This window comes from Taudactylus pleione, unplaced genomic scaffold (assembly GCF_031769625.1).
Source record: "Taudactylus pleione unplaced genomic scaffold, aTauple2 ptg000377l, whole genome shotgun sequence".
Taxonomy (NCBI): domain Eukaryota; kingdom Metazoa; phylum Chordata; class Amphibia; order Anura; family Myobatrachidae; genus Taudactylus; species Taudactylus pleione.
In genome coordinates, this window is record NW_028284778.1 from 7,413,608 (window position 1) to 7,427,881 (window position 14,274).

The window sequence follows — 14,274 nt, forward strand, 5'->3', positions numbered from 1 at the left end:
CAAAATATATACTTTTTAATTTAATTGTAGGTTTTAATTAACAAACTATTGTGTGATATATGGTTTTATTTTTTTCTTGATTTAAGTTTATTAATTAAAGACAGCAGTATGGATGGTGTAATGGTTAGCATTATGCCTCACAGCACTGAGCAGTGGCGGAACTCACAGTGGAGCCTGCTGTCGGGGGCAGCAGGGGCACACAGATAAATCCATCTATAACTGCTGCCAGTGGTTATAGGTGGATCTATTTGTGGGTTCTGTTGAGCCATTGTCTCCTCTTCAGACACAACCATTGGCGGCTGGTGGCAGTGCAATAAAGTTTTTTGTTTACTGCAAGTTGCAATAAACAAAAAAAAACTTTATTTAACCAACTGCTGGTGGTGCCTTTAGATATGCATCACGGCAGTCAGAGAAGGTGCGGCATGTAGAGGAGCAAAAAAATGCAGTCTGAAGACCAAGGAGAAGGTAAGTTGAATTGGAGGGATGCGGGGGCTGGCTGGAGAGACAGTGGGGGCTGGCTGTAGACACACAGAGAGGGGAGCTGGCAGGTGACAATCGGCTGGCTGCAGAAATAATTGGGGCTGGCTGGAGACACAATGGGTGCTGTCTGGAGAGACAATGGGGGCTGGCTGGAGACATCGGTGACTGGATGGAGAAACAATGGGATCTGGCTGTAGAAACAGAGGGGAACTGGTAGGAGAGGCAGTGGTGGCTACATGGAGAGACAGTGAGGGGGGCTGGCAATGGGGGTTGACGAGCTATAGAGGGAGGCTGGCTAAGAGACACTAGGGGCACTGGCTGGAGAGACGGGGCTGGAAGGAGAGACAGTGGGGGCTAGCTGAAGAGACAGGGAGGGGCATTGGCAGGTGAGACAGTGGGTGCTGGCGGAAGTAACAGAGATAGGGGGCTGGTTGGTGACAGTGTGGACTGGCTGAAGAGAAAGGGAGGCTGGCAGGAAAGACAGAGCTGACTGGAGAGACACTGGGGGCTAGCTGGAGCTAGAGACACATGGCTAGGTCTGGAGCAAGCAGGAGCCTACAGGGTGAGGGGGGCACTACCATCTATTTTGCCTCCGGGCGCCTGGCATGAACTTACGCCACTGGGTGGAGCCTATACCACCACTCCAATGAAAGAGGGTTGCTCAGGTTGAAAATTCACAGCAACACAACAACATGCAGCTAACATGTTAAGTGCTGACAGCAGCAAAAAATGTTCCACAAAAGCCCCCTGACAAGTGGGATGCTTTTGGAACAATGGCCTTTAAAATGCGTCGCATGACAGATGATCAACGTTCCCACGCTGAGTGCATTATTTTTGATGTTTATAGGATCGGGTCAGCTGGTCAGTTATCGCAAAATTCAAACCTACAAACAAGGCCTGAGCATAGATTTATGCCACTATCGCCTCAGCCACAATCACATCCCCCCAAACACATCTTCCAGCCACACCACAATTATGGTGGAGAGAGCAGCAGTACACATTGGGCCTCTACTCCCATACATTCCACTATTTATAGTGATATGCTATATGGCTCACAGGATGACAATCATGGTCAGTCCAAATTTCAGCATATGTGATTTTCTTTCATCTTTATAGCCCCATGATGTTTTTCCAGAAATACTGTTATGTTTATACTATGTAGGAGCAAATCCTGTTTCAGTAAATTTTTTCCTTTCCAATTGTTGTGCACAGGCAGTCAACTTTTTAATAGTGCAGGGCTCGACAAATTTTTGTAAAATCTAGGAGCCATCTTAAAAGTTTAGGAGTCAGACCATCGTCCATTACCAAAATATATGAAAGCTTGTATAGATCACCAAACATGCCCTTTCAGTGCCCCTCAACCTAGTAGTAAGCCCCCTGTAATAGTGTCCCCAGTAGTAAGCCCCCTGTAATAGTGCCCCTAGTAGTAAGCTCCCTGTAATAATGTCCCTAGTAGTAAGCCCCTTGTAAAAGTGCCCCCAGTAGTAAGCCCCTTGTAAAAGTGACCCCAGTAGTAATACACCTGTAATAGTGCCCCTTGTAATAGTGCCCCCAATAGTTAGCCCCTTGTAATAGTGCCCCCTGTAAGTGTCCCTAGAGGTAAGCCCCCTGTAATAGTGTCCCCAGTAGTAAGCCCCTTAAAATAGTGCCTCCAGTAGTAAGCCCCTTAAAATAGTGCCTCCAGTAGTAAGCCCCTTAAAATAGTGCCTCCAGTAGTAAGCCCCTTGAAATAATGCCCCCTGTAGAAAGCCCCTTGTAATAGTGCCCCCTGTAGAAAGCCCCTTAAAATAGTGCCCCCAGTAGTAAGCCCCTTGTAATAGTGCCCCCAATACTAAGCCCCCTGTAATAGTGCCTCCAGTAGTAAGCCCCATGAAATAGTGCACCCTGTAATAGTGCCCTCTGTAGTAAGCCCCCTGTAGTAAGCCCCTTGTAATAGTGCCCCCAGTGGTAAGCCCCCGCTAATAGTGCCCCCAGTAGTAAACCCCTGCAATAGTGCCCCCAGTACTAAGCCCCTCTAATAGTGTCTCCAGTACTAAGCCCCCTCTAAGTGTGCCGCGTACACACACTAGAAAAAACCGAACAGAATACTTGCCTAAGGCCACGATCCTGTGTCCGCTGCTGTCTGCCACTCTTCGGAACCAAGGGGATGACGTCTCTCCCATAGTGCCCGTGGGGGGAGTCGGACGCCGGAGCTCGGGAGTGAATTCCGGCTGCCGCCGCTCGTTGCTATGGGAGAGACGTCATTACCAGCGGGCGCTTGGCAGATGGAGCTTCCCTGCGGCCGCGGTTGGGATGGGGGAGGGGGGGGCTTGGAATTCCCGGTTGCCAGGACTAAAATCTTACTCGCCATGGCGCCTAGGATTTGTTGAGCCCTGTTATAGTGCTTTAATTTTTAACGACTTTGGGTATTGGAAATATATGTATGTTTATACTATGTTGGACATAATATCCTTTATTTGAATTTGACAAAAATCCAAAATGCGGAGCACTGGTAGTGCAATGGTTAATATATGCTGCATTGTTACACAGATTGCAGAGTTTGAAATAAATGTATGAAAAACAAAAAAACTTGGTCCTTATTTTTACTTACCTTGAGGTATTGCTGTTTCAGCACATGTATGATGGCTTTACACGTCTCTGGGATGATAATCCCTAAAGCCTTCGGAGAGATGAGATCCAAACTTTAGATCTGCCAGTAGCCTGGAAACGTAGGGTTCCCACCAGTCTCTCTACAGCAGTGATGGCCTTGCGGAACTTGGTGTCTTGCTTCTTAATATATGGAGTCACCATAGCAAGCAGCTCATCAAAGGTGTCATCATCCATCCTCATAAAATTCCAGAAGTCATCGGGATTGTTCTCCCGAATCTTGGAGAGCAAGGGCATATAAGACATGGAGTCTCTCTGCAGCAGCCACTCTTTGGTCCAGCAGGCCCTCTCCACCTCTTGCGAGCCTTCTGGATATCAGGAAGTGATGCCACAATGACAGCATAAGCAGCCACAGCTTGATAGCAATAACTATCCATACTTTGTAAGCAAAAACAAAAAACACTTTCTAGAACAAAGTAGAGCAGTAAGAAGAGCTTCAGCAGGATAACCTAACCTCAGCAAATACAGAGCAATACTGCATAGCTAAAATGGCGTTTTTCCTTTTTCATAGCACGGCCCACTGTACAGCCCATTATTCTAATTTCCAGGGGATCCTATGGACGGTTGTTCTAGTGTGTATGGTAGCAAAGATGAATCGCATACGATTTGACGATTCACCAAATTGTATGCTAAATTGGTCAGTGTGTACACTAAATTTAGGAAGTTCTGCCTTCACAGGAAATTGGATATGAAATCGGAACGATTAAAAATCGTTCAGGTGTGTACCCTCCCTTAGATTTTGATTTTTTTAGAAATACATTTTCACTTGTTAAAGTTTCTCCAGTGTAAATAAGGATGGTTTAACAAGATTTGATTTTTGTCATTTCCAACTATCAAAATTGAGAAGAGCTTATCTGTGTGATGTATTGTATGTGAAACAAGATCTGATTTCTGTGCAAAACATTTCCCACACTCAGAGCATGGAAATGGAAATGGCCTCTCACCTGTGTGACTTCTCTGATGTGTAACAAGATCTGATTTATATGTATAACATTTCCCACACAGAGCATGGAAATGATTACTCACCTGTGTGACTTCTCTGATGTCTAACAAAATCTGATTTATATGTAAAACATTTCCCACATTGGGAGCATGAAAATGGTTTCTCACCTGTGTGACTTCTCTGATGTGTAACTAGAAAAGATTTCCGTGTAAAACATTTCCCACACTCAGAGCATGGAAATGGCTTCTCACCTGTGTGACTTCTCTGATGTCTAATAAGATCTGATTTATATGTATAACATTTCCCACACTGAGAGCATGGAAATGGTCTCTCACCTGTGTGACTTCTCTGATGTCTAACAAGATCTGCTTTCTGTGTATAACATGTCCCACACTCAGAACATGGAAATGGTTTCTCACCTGTGTGACTTCTTTGATGTGTAACTAGGAAAGATTTCCGTGTAAAACATTTCCCACACTCAGAGCATGGAAATGGCTTCTCACCTGTGTGACTTCTCTTATGTCTAACAAGATCTGATTTATATGTAAACAATTTCCCACAGTGGAAACATGGAAATGGTTTCTCACCTGTGTGACTTCTCTGATGTGTTACTAGAAAAGATTTCCGTGTAAAACATTTCCCACACTCAGAGCATGGAAATGATTTCTCGCCTGTGTGACTTCTCTGATGTCTAACAAGATCTGATTTATATGTATAACATTTCCCACACTCAGAGCATGGAAATGATTTCTCACCTGTGTGACTTCTCTGGTGTCTAACAAGAGTTGATTTCTGTGTAAAACATTTCCCACACTCAGAACATGGAAATGGCTTCACACTGGCCTTAGCTGACTGATGGGTAATAAGCTTTGAGTCTTGTGTAAAACTTTTGCCATGTATAGAACAGGGAGAGATTGCGGCTATGCTAAAAGCTGCACTATGTATAACAGTATCTGATTTATCAAGAGAACAGTCCTCATGGTTAGAGGGATCAGATGATATATCTGCACTGTGAGGTACTGGATGTATTATTTGGGTAATAGGATTTTCTCCTGAAGAATCCTGTGTTAAGTTATCTTCTTTTTTATAGCCTGTTGATAAAATGTGATATTCTTCCAAGATACTCCTGCTGTTACCTCCATCTGCTGGGAATAAAGTAAATATATGTAAATATGATTATATCCCTATAACATGTTTATTTTGATCAATAAAGATTATAGTGAAAAATCTCCAAATGTCCTTGAAATGGGTAAATTCAAGATATAAAATGTATAACTCCATATCTGACATTAAATTGTTATACATATAGCATAAATTGTGTAGTATATTTTAATAATTTGCAATGCTTTCAATACAAAGCATGTGAGGGGGTGCAATAACATTCCAGATGTGCAGTGCATAGAGTAGACACAAACTTTCTGGTTGTGAACTGTAATCTCTGGTTAAAGTTATTATGCAATTATAAAGGTATATAAGCAGCACTGCACACCGAAGTAGTCAGCATGTTCACCTCCTTTACAAATTCCTTATGGAGCTCAACAGAGGCCACTGGAGAACCATGATCTTCTACAACTACAAGAGTAATCTGCAACAGCAGGAGAATTTGACCAGTTACAAGCTGCTTTTGAGCAGGAAGCACCATCCTGGACCACTGTGTTTGAGTGGTTTGCAGAATTTCGGCATTGGAGATGGTCCTTGAAAGACAAGAAGCACTGCAGCTGACCTGTGTCTGTCACCATGGAGGAAAACATTGCTTTCGTGAGGGCCATAGTTGAGGTGGACGCCAGGGTGACCATGGCCTAGTTAGAGAAAGAAATAGGCATCTCATTATGTTCCATCAGCTCGATACTCCATGTAAAGCTTGGTATGAGCAAGGTTTCTGCAAGTAAGGTTTTGGGTGCCACATTAGCTGGCTCAAGTGCAGAAGGATGCTCAGGTGACTTGGAGAAGCAAGATACTGGTCTGGTTTGATGACTCACACAAACACTGCTTGGGAGATCATCAGCGGCAATGAGTCCTCCTGGATCTAGTTTTGATGGTGGCTGTGTTTGTGGCCAAGACGGGTCAAGTCGCTACCGTACCCACTCGTGTAGCAGTGCACTGTCACTGGGGTCTGGTACGCCTACCAATGTCTGCCACAAGTTCTGGAAGCCATTTCCAGGCACTGTCCAAGAACTCACTTGTGGTGCTCTTCTCTATCACGACAATGCACCTACCTACATGTGCCAAATTTTTGGCCCATGAACGCATCCAGGAGCTTGGTCATCCACCGTACAAATCACACTTCCTTGCTCTTGCTTCAAAGTCCGTGTAGAAGAGAAAGGAGTGCTATAGAAGACATCCTAGCAGAGAGTGAAGCTGAATCTGCTGTTGGATGACTACGTCTAGCTCCTGCAGACCATTGCCGTTGAGCGTGCAGGAAAAAAGAAAATCTCTAATGGATGCTGCAGGTAAAGCCATCTGGTATTTGTGTCTTCCACCGTGTGCACAATGGGAAGCCTTGTTCCTGGTCCGACTATATCGTTTTGCCCTCAGGCTTGGTCATGGTCAGTTCTGGGTCCGGAAGCAAGACCCATATTAATCAGAAAACAATGGCCAATGAAATCCCACTATTAATGGGCGAGCCAGAAATCCCATCCAGCAGGAGGGGGCATGACTATTATATTTCCAGTCTAAGTAAGTGTCCTATCATGTCCTAGGTTCACTGACTGGCAGGAGATCCCACCAACCCACAGAGGTGGTGTGTTTGCTAAAAACATTACAAGGGACAGAGAATGCAGACAGGCAGAACATACATGGTAAAACAGAAACATTGGAAGATAGACATTTACATAGGAACATATACAGAATTACCTCAGAACATAGTGTGCAGACTGAAACATTACTTATAAGGCCAGAATGATGAATGAACCACCCCTCTTGTCCACATAGTTGAAGCTAATCAAACAGCTATGATTTGTCATAGGTAATCCACACAACAGAAAAGACAGAGAACTGAGACACAGAGCCCCCTGGAGTTCTAACATATGCAGCTGGGACATACTGAAGTAGTACTTCCAAGGAAGCCCCGCACAGCAGGCATATCACAGTGAGAGAGAGAAGCACTGGAGATACTAGCATACTATATGGTAAAGTCAGCTGCTCGCTAATACAGATGTCATCAGCCAGCAGCACGAATTCCAATGTGGACAATGCCAACCCGGTCTAGTGAAAAAGAGGGGTGGCTGGATCCACGGAAACAGGCTCTTCTCTGATAGGGTTAGGGTAGCCAGCAGATGTACCCAAGGTCTACCCTTGACCAAAAGGTTAACACATTAGGCAGGCCAAAAGAGATGCAGCACATGGCACAGTCCACTACCTGGAAAGAGGGTCAAGTGATTGCTGGGAAGCTCCTCTCAGGGACTGCACCCATGGACGGAAAGAAAGAAATCAACAGCGCTGTGATTTGTAATCTGAAAGCACGCAGCTGTAAGACATCACAGACGGCTGCATAGCAGAAGTCATCCGACAGCTGATCCTCAGCCGTAATACTGCATCAGGAGAAGGTGGTTGCCATGGGATGGACTGAGCCTGCAGGTAATCGTCCTGGTGTTTCACTCACTGTGAGGCCCGAGCTACAAGCCTGAGCTCACCGTCTGTGAAAACAGGTGAGGTTTTTTCACCGAACAGTGTAGAGATTTACCGGTGAGTGAATATACACTGCAACCATTGCGGGACATTACAAATCTATATTACCTGCATCACATGGCCAGTGGAGTATGATCTTTGCTACTCCAATTCTTTTTTTTTTTAAACAATTTTTATTGATAGGTTTGCAAGTAACATAAATAGTACACATCTGGGTTGTATATAATTATACAATATAGAATGGTCAACAGTTATAAAACACTTGAACATCACAAATATATCAAATCATGTCATCATCAGGGTCAATATATTTGACAATATCTTAGAAGATTCCAAAATGAACATACAATCCAACCCTCAAATCAATCTGAAATTCAAAAGGGAGGAGTGCTATTACTAAGAACCTCTAGGTTATACCAAGAAGTCAGTTGAAAACATTTCCTCAAATTTTCTTTCATTACTGGGGATAGATTGTGTATGTATGGGAGCCATGTGTCAAAGAACCTTTTAACCCGCTTTTCTTTATGCATTGATGCCTCAGACCAGTCCATTAAAAATAAAAAGGAAATTCTAGGGTGTAATAGTGTTATAGATATCGGATCTGATGAGATCCATTGAGATAAAATTGTCTTTTTAGTGGCTGCTGCCAATTTTGCAAGTAATACACGATTACCTTTGGAGGGGCCATGGACAGTATCCTGGGGATGAATATCCCAAAAAGCCCAAGTTTTAGTGACTACAAACTCAATCTTAAGTGTATTATTGATATAACTTTGAAGATTCATCCACAATGCTTGCACCTGAGGGCAGGCCCATAGACAGTGTATAATATTAGCCTCTGGGGTTCCACACTTATAGCAGTTGGAAGTGGAAGCCTCACCAATGAGGAACTTCAATTTTGGTGTAAAATATGCCCTATGTAGGATTTTCTGATGCATTTCTGCTACTCCAATTCTAACGGCCATTTGCTACATTTAGCCTGAATTGACCTAAGGACCATTGAATGACTTTTTATCATATCCGGATACAACAACCTAAAAACTGCTCCATTGTTGTCCTTGGAATTCATAAACCGTCATATTTGCTTTAGCATTTATGAGTAGCTACATTCTTTCCCTGTGAACGCTACCTACCGCAGCCTCCATGCTTGTTTAAAAAGGAGACTTATTATATATTATATATAAAAATTTATAAGCATATATATTCTATTCAACACCAAAAAGTCCCAGTTGTCACAAATTTATTGCTGTGATTTTTGACAAATGATTGATTGCAGTGTGTCACATTGGCTATTTTTATTAAAAAAATATCGGACACAAGGTGTATTTATATTATTGTATGTTACATTGGCCAATGTTACATTGGTCATTTATTTGTTTTTATCAGTGTATTGTTTTTTTTATTATAAAATTATTTATCGTCACATGATTTATATTATACAATAATCTGGTATAGTTTGAATACTATTGTGGTTTTAAAATATTCATCTACATTATAGATTTGAATTTAGGTGTTTTCACAGCGCTGTTGATTTCTTTGTTTTTGTGTTGCTTTTGGGTTGCTACCACAATAGCTGCGTTGAAACATCCATAGTGATATCATTAGGATTTTTTATCATACTCCATTTTTTGCGCCGGTGGCTATAGATCTATATCTAATTACCTATGGATGGAAGTCTGAGATAAGTATCTGACAGGTCTTATTCTTGCTATGCAGATATTTATTGTGTTTTCTCTGTATGTACGCTGTGCAATTACTTAGTATAATATTGTGTTTTATGATACCTTTTGTGTTTTCTATATATATTACTATATCTGAAAAGAACTTCCAAGGCAAAACCTGGTGGAAGGAAATGTAGTTCCTTTTTGTACTCTTTATCAGACTAAACTACATGGCGGGGACACGCATGCTGGCTTTGCTGCTTCCACGGACGCCCGTGATCTGCGACTGGCTGTGGAGGTCCCCGATGGCCCTGGGGAAGAACCAACTTGGGCTAGGTCTTTGGCTCTTTCCATAGCTTCTATTAAATTCAAACTGTTGAATTTCATGTCCAGCTAGAGTAATTGAGTAGCTCATACTCAGTTGGTTTTATTCAAGATGGGCAAAGGTGGTACAAGGGCATAGGGTTTTTCTTTGGGGAAGGTCCGGGACCTTAGGGAACTCAGATGTGCCATCTTGGGCCAAGGCAATGGAGAGAACTGCTTTGAGTCCTCTTCGCTAGAAAAATTGTTGTCTTGAGCTGGGCCAATAATGTCTAAGTGTCACATTATGTAACACTTGTCTGGGTTTTCTGAGTCTGATGATTCCTCGGAAGAGGAAGATCATCAGGAAGATTCTGATTTTAAATATTCAGAATCCTTGACAGGAAAAAGGAACAGGTGGATGAACTGGTTAAAGCAGTATTTCAGGTCTTTACCTTTACAGATATTGAAAATCAGGAGACGCTATCTGATGATTTATTTAGTACCAAGATATTAAAAGAAAAGATCAGTGTTATTTCCTTCATTTTCACATTGTCAGGACGGGTAGGGAGGAAAACTAGTACCTAGGCTCCAGGATAAGTCAGCATGACAGGAAGGGCATACACCCTGAAGTGTCTGTTGTGGGTACCAGTCTTCTATCATTCTAGAAGATCCTCTTCAGACAGGAATAACAGAAAGAGGTTACATCCTCAGCCTGTCAGGTCCTCCATCAAAAAGGTACTTTTCAACAAGGATACCAAAATACATTCATAAGTGTCTGGCTTAAGATATGGGGTCAGCCAGAAATAGATTTACTGGTTTCTCGGTTCAACAACAAAATGGTCAGGTGTTGTTGCAGAGTAAGGTTCCATCAGCCTTCCTAAGAGATGTGATGGTTGTCCCTTGGAGGTTTCATCCAGTGTTAATTTTCCCACCAATGCATTTAGGAAAGTTGGCTCTGATTTCAGCGGTAAATACTTTCTTACAGGGCATATTACATATACATCGGGATGCCATATGAAATGACATATAGGTATGGAAGTTATGTTTTATTTCTACTTCAGGGTCCATAGGGGGTCCACAGGGTTGACCTTGGGGGTATAGGTTGGGAACCAAATCCGGGCACCACGCAGTTAAAGCTTTTAGCTCCCAGGATGCACTTGGGTCCACTCTCCCTATAACCCCACCCCCAAGCCAGAGGCACCTCAGTTTAAGTTGGTGCCCGGCCGGAGTCGGGTCACCGTTTAGTGCAGTGGGGAGCTGATTAGCAGCCCCATAGCTTTATTTTTTCTAAAGGCCAAAGTTTTTTTATTTTTACTTTGGATTCTTCAGAGCGGCAGCGTCAGACTGTCCATGGGACGTCTAAGCTGCCGCTCCGTCACCCCGCTGGCGCTGAGACGCAAGTACAGATCTGGGGATCTCAGCGGGACCCCAGAGTCTGTACTAGCCCCGGACTCTGCGGGCGCCCAGGACTGCTGCCGGATCCACGGGGAGCAGGTAAGGCGCGGGTCAACGCTCGCGGTGATCCGCGCATTTGAAATGCAGTCCTGTGCCTCCGGTCTCTGGGGACAGACCGAAGGCGCCAGCAGTGGCGGCGGGCTCCCCATACCCCGTGTGTCCACTAGACCACCAGGGACTTAGTGTTCGGTGCAGGGAGCCGGCGTCCCGGGGGTTAATAGCCGGCCAGGGGAGGCAGCCTTCCCTGTTACAGCGGCTCCTCCCCTCAGCTCAGCGCGCCTTTCAGTATCTATAGTCTGGCGTTGCTGAGCTGCTTCCTCCGCGGGCCACGCTTCTTCTGAGGTCTCCAGCTGCCATTTTCTTGTGGTGCAGCAGAAATCTCTGGAGAGTCCAGTCCTCCTGCGTACCTCACCATCAGGTCAGTGTACACAGCGCTGTAGCCTTCCCAGACACTGAATCTGGGTAAATTGCCTGCAGTGTAATAGTGCAGTATATTATATGGCATGTTTATGTATATATGTGTATATCTGCATTGTATGTGACTTATGCTAGTGCTGACTGTCTGTACTTTATTCTCTCACCTGTCAGTGTATATCTATCCCTTTTCCTTATCTGCCCTAATACAGCTGTACTTGGGGTGGTTCTGAGACCTCACATTTATATACTTGTTAATATTTGTGAGGTTTGTCACATACGGTTGCGTGCTGCACGTTGCCATATTTTGAGTGGAACTGTGTGTTGCATACGCTGAAAATGGGTTCCTGCAGCTAATTTTTAGTATCAGTCAGGACCAGTATAGCGCTGCTTGATCGCAAGGCTTGGTCAGATATGTCTGACCAGGAGATAGAGCGTTATACTGTACCCATTTTTACTATCCTGCAAGACGTGCTGCAGGTGTTAGTGCGGAGGATTTAACTCTTAAAGGGTTCTGTATGTGGCGTCATCGGGTGCCGGCCCCTTTCACGACCCCCTTGGGCGGTTTGTTTTCCCGGGATCCTCTTAATTGTGGATCGCCGGGCGGGCCCCATTGTTGTACCTCACTTGGGGTTACTTCACCATACTGCCCTTTTTCATCTCGGGGTATCTCGCAGTTTCTTGCACTCTTCCCCTGTGACACAGACTATCGCTCCCTGCAGGGGGTTTTCGAGTATATGAATTCTCCCTGGTGTCACAATAGTCTGTCATGCCCCTTGCAGGGATTACCACAACAGCCACCCTGGGTGGATGTCGTTTTTCTACGAAACGCAAATTGGCGTGGTTGACGCAATGTGGTTACTTCCCAGTTGGCTCTGCCGTGAACTGGATACTGTTTTGGGCTCTTTCCCTCTTACACGGGGGGAAGCCTATTTCAAGTATTATTATCCCTGCTTTAGGGCTGGTGGCAGGTCCATTCTGGTTAGAGTGAATGTTGGCCTGCACCTGTATCATACACCCTCAGTATTACGTGCCTTCTGGTTCCCTGTTGCTGACTAGCGGGGGGATCGCATGGCGGGACTCTGGCTGTTGCCAGTTATGAGGTATTACAACAGTGTTTGGCCTCCTGTCCCAAATTCCCTGAGGGTCATCACGAGCCCCTCATGGGGTGGATGGGCGTGTTACTCGTCGGATTACAGACGTTACTACGCATCCCATTCCTGCGTGGTCGGATTCTTCTGATCCGTAGGTGGTAACTCTGCCTGAAATCAGTATACTCGCTTTCAGGGGTTGTTGCCCATCCTACCATGGCTATAGCATGGTTGGTTAATACTATTGCATACTGAGCTGATGCATTTGTAATGTTTTTTCCCCACCAACACGTCTGGGGTTCAAATGTATTTGGTCGCTCACGTAATATATGCAGTTGTCATAGGTGGACATGCCTATATTGGATACCAGTCTCCTAACTTTCAGAGTTCCGGCTGCGACGGTATCCTCCGTAATACCCTATGGCTGCGCTCTGAGAATGCAGAGGTGCAGATACCATCTATAGGGTAGATCTTGTTGGGTCCTGACCTTGACAGTGGCAGTACAAATTTCCCGCCTTCAGCTATGCCCACTACAGGGCCTCAGACTAAGTCTATTAAGTCTTTTTGTCCTCTGGGTCAGCCTAAAGGTCTGTTTCTTCAACCGAGCAGGCCTGGACTGCCAGCCGATCCTGCTTCTGAACCTACGGATATATCATCAGCATGACGAGACAGGCCTACCACTGGGAGATGGCGATTTTCTAAGTTCGCCCGGTACTAGTGTCTAGTTGCCGCGGCTACGTGGGTAGGAGGGTACGCCCTCTCTTTGCTCAGGCGGCCTATTTCCATGTGATGGTACGCAGGCCCTTATTCGGACCCAAACAGGGCCTTACGAATCCAGAAAGCTATACAGTTGTTGCGGTAAGCGGAGCTAATTGGGCCATCCCCACTTTCTCAGCGAGGGACTGGTTGTTCCGCTTTCTTTCTGGTGCAGTGGCTGAATGGTCCTCTTTGGCCTATTCTCTGTCTCAATTCCCTGAACCAGTTCCTAAAGCTACCTGGGCTCAGGAGGCAATCCCTATGCTCCATCATACTATGTTTGGAACCTGGGGACTTTATGGTTTATGGTATCACTGGATATACAGGACGCGTGCATACGGGTACTTACAGAGACCTTGCCTCAGCATGGACTGAGGTTTGCTGTATCACAGCACTTACGGTTTTTCGGGCTCTGCCTGTTGGGACTGTTCTCAGCCCCACGGGGGTTTACCAGCGTTTTGGATGTTCTGACAGTTCTTCTGTTCAGTATATCCCAATGCTCCTGTACCTGGATGGCCTCCTGCTCTTAGCAGGATCACCGGGGTACTTTACAGCCGGGTCAGGTTGACTGTGGCTTCTTCAGGGTGCAGACGTTTAATCAATGGGGAAAAAGTCCTTCCTGCATCCCTCTCTGGGTATTCTTCACCTAGGAGCCCTGCTGGATTCTCAGAATCTGAGAATTCTTCTGGCGTAAGACGGCATCTCCACTCTTCCATTAGGAGTACATGGATGTCTGCGCAGTCGACATATGTCTTTACACTCTGGGATGCATGGTCCACTATTCAGTGTCTGCCTTTGGAAGGGTGGAATGGGCTTAGTTCCATTCCAGGCCTTTCCATAATTGGCTTATCTCAAGATGGAACAAGTTTTTTCTGTCTGATCACTGTTCAAATGATGA

At 44.9% G+C, this 14,274-nt stretch overlaps 1 protein-coding gene across 1 annotated transcript in view; it reads right to left on the reverse strand.

Annotated features, from left to right (window-relative positions):
- Nucleotides 1-14,274, reverse strand: part of LOC148508107 (uncharacterized) — an 83,591-nt gene that overhangs the window by 1,728 nt on the left and 67,589 nt on the right. The window contains exon 8 of the mRNA XM_088445220.1: nucleotides 3,071-4,900. Coding sequence (XP_088301346.1) covers nucleotides 4,145-4,900 — 756 coding nt within the window. The 3' untranslated portion in view covers nucleotides 3,071-4,144. The remainder of the gene's footprint in view (nucleotides 1-3,070; nucleotides 4,901-14,274) is intronic.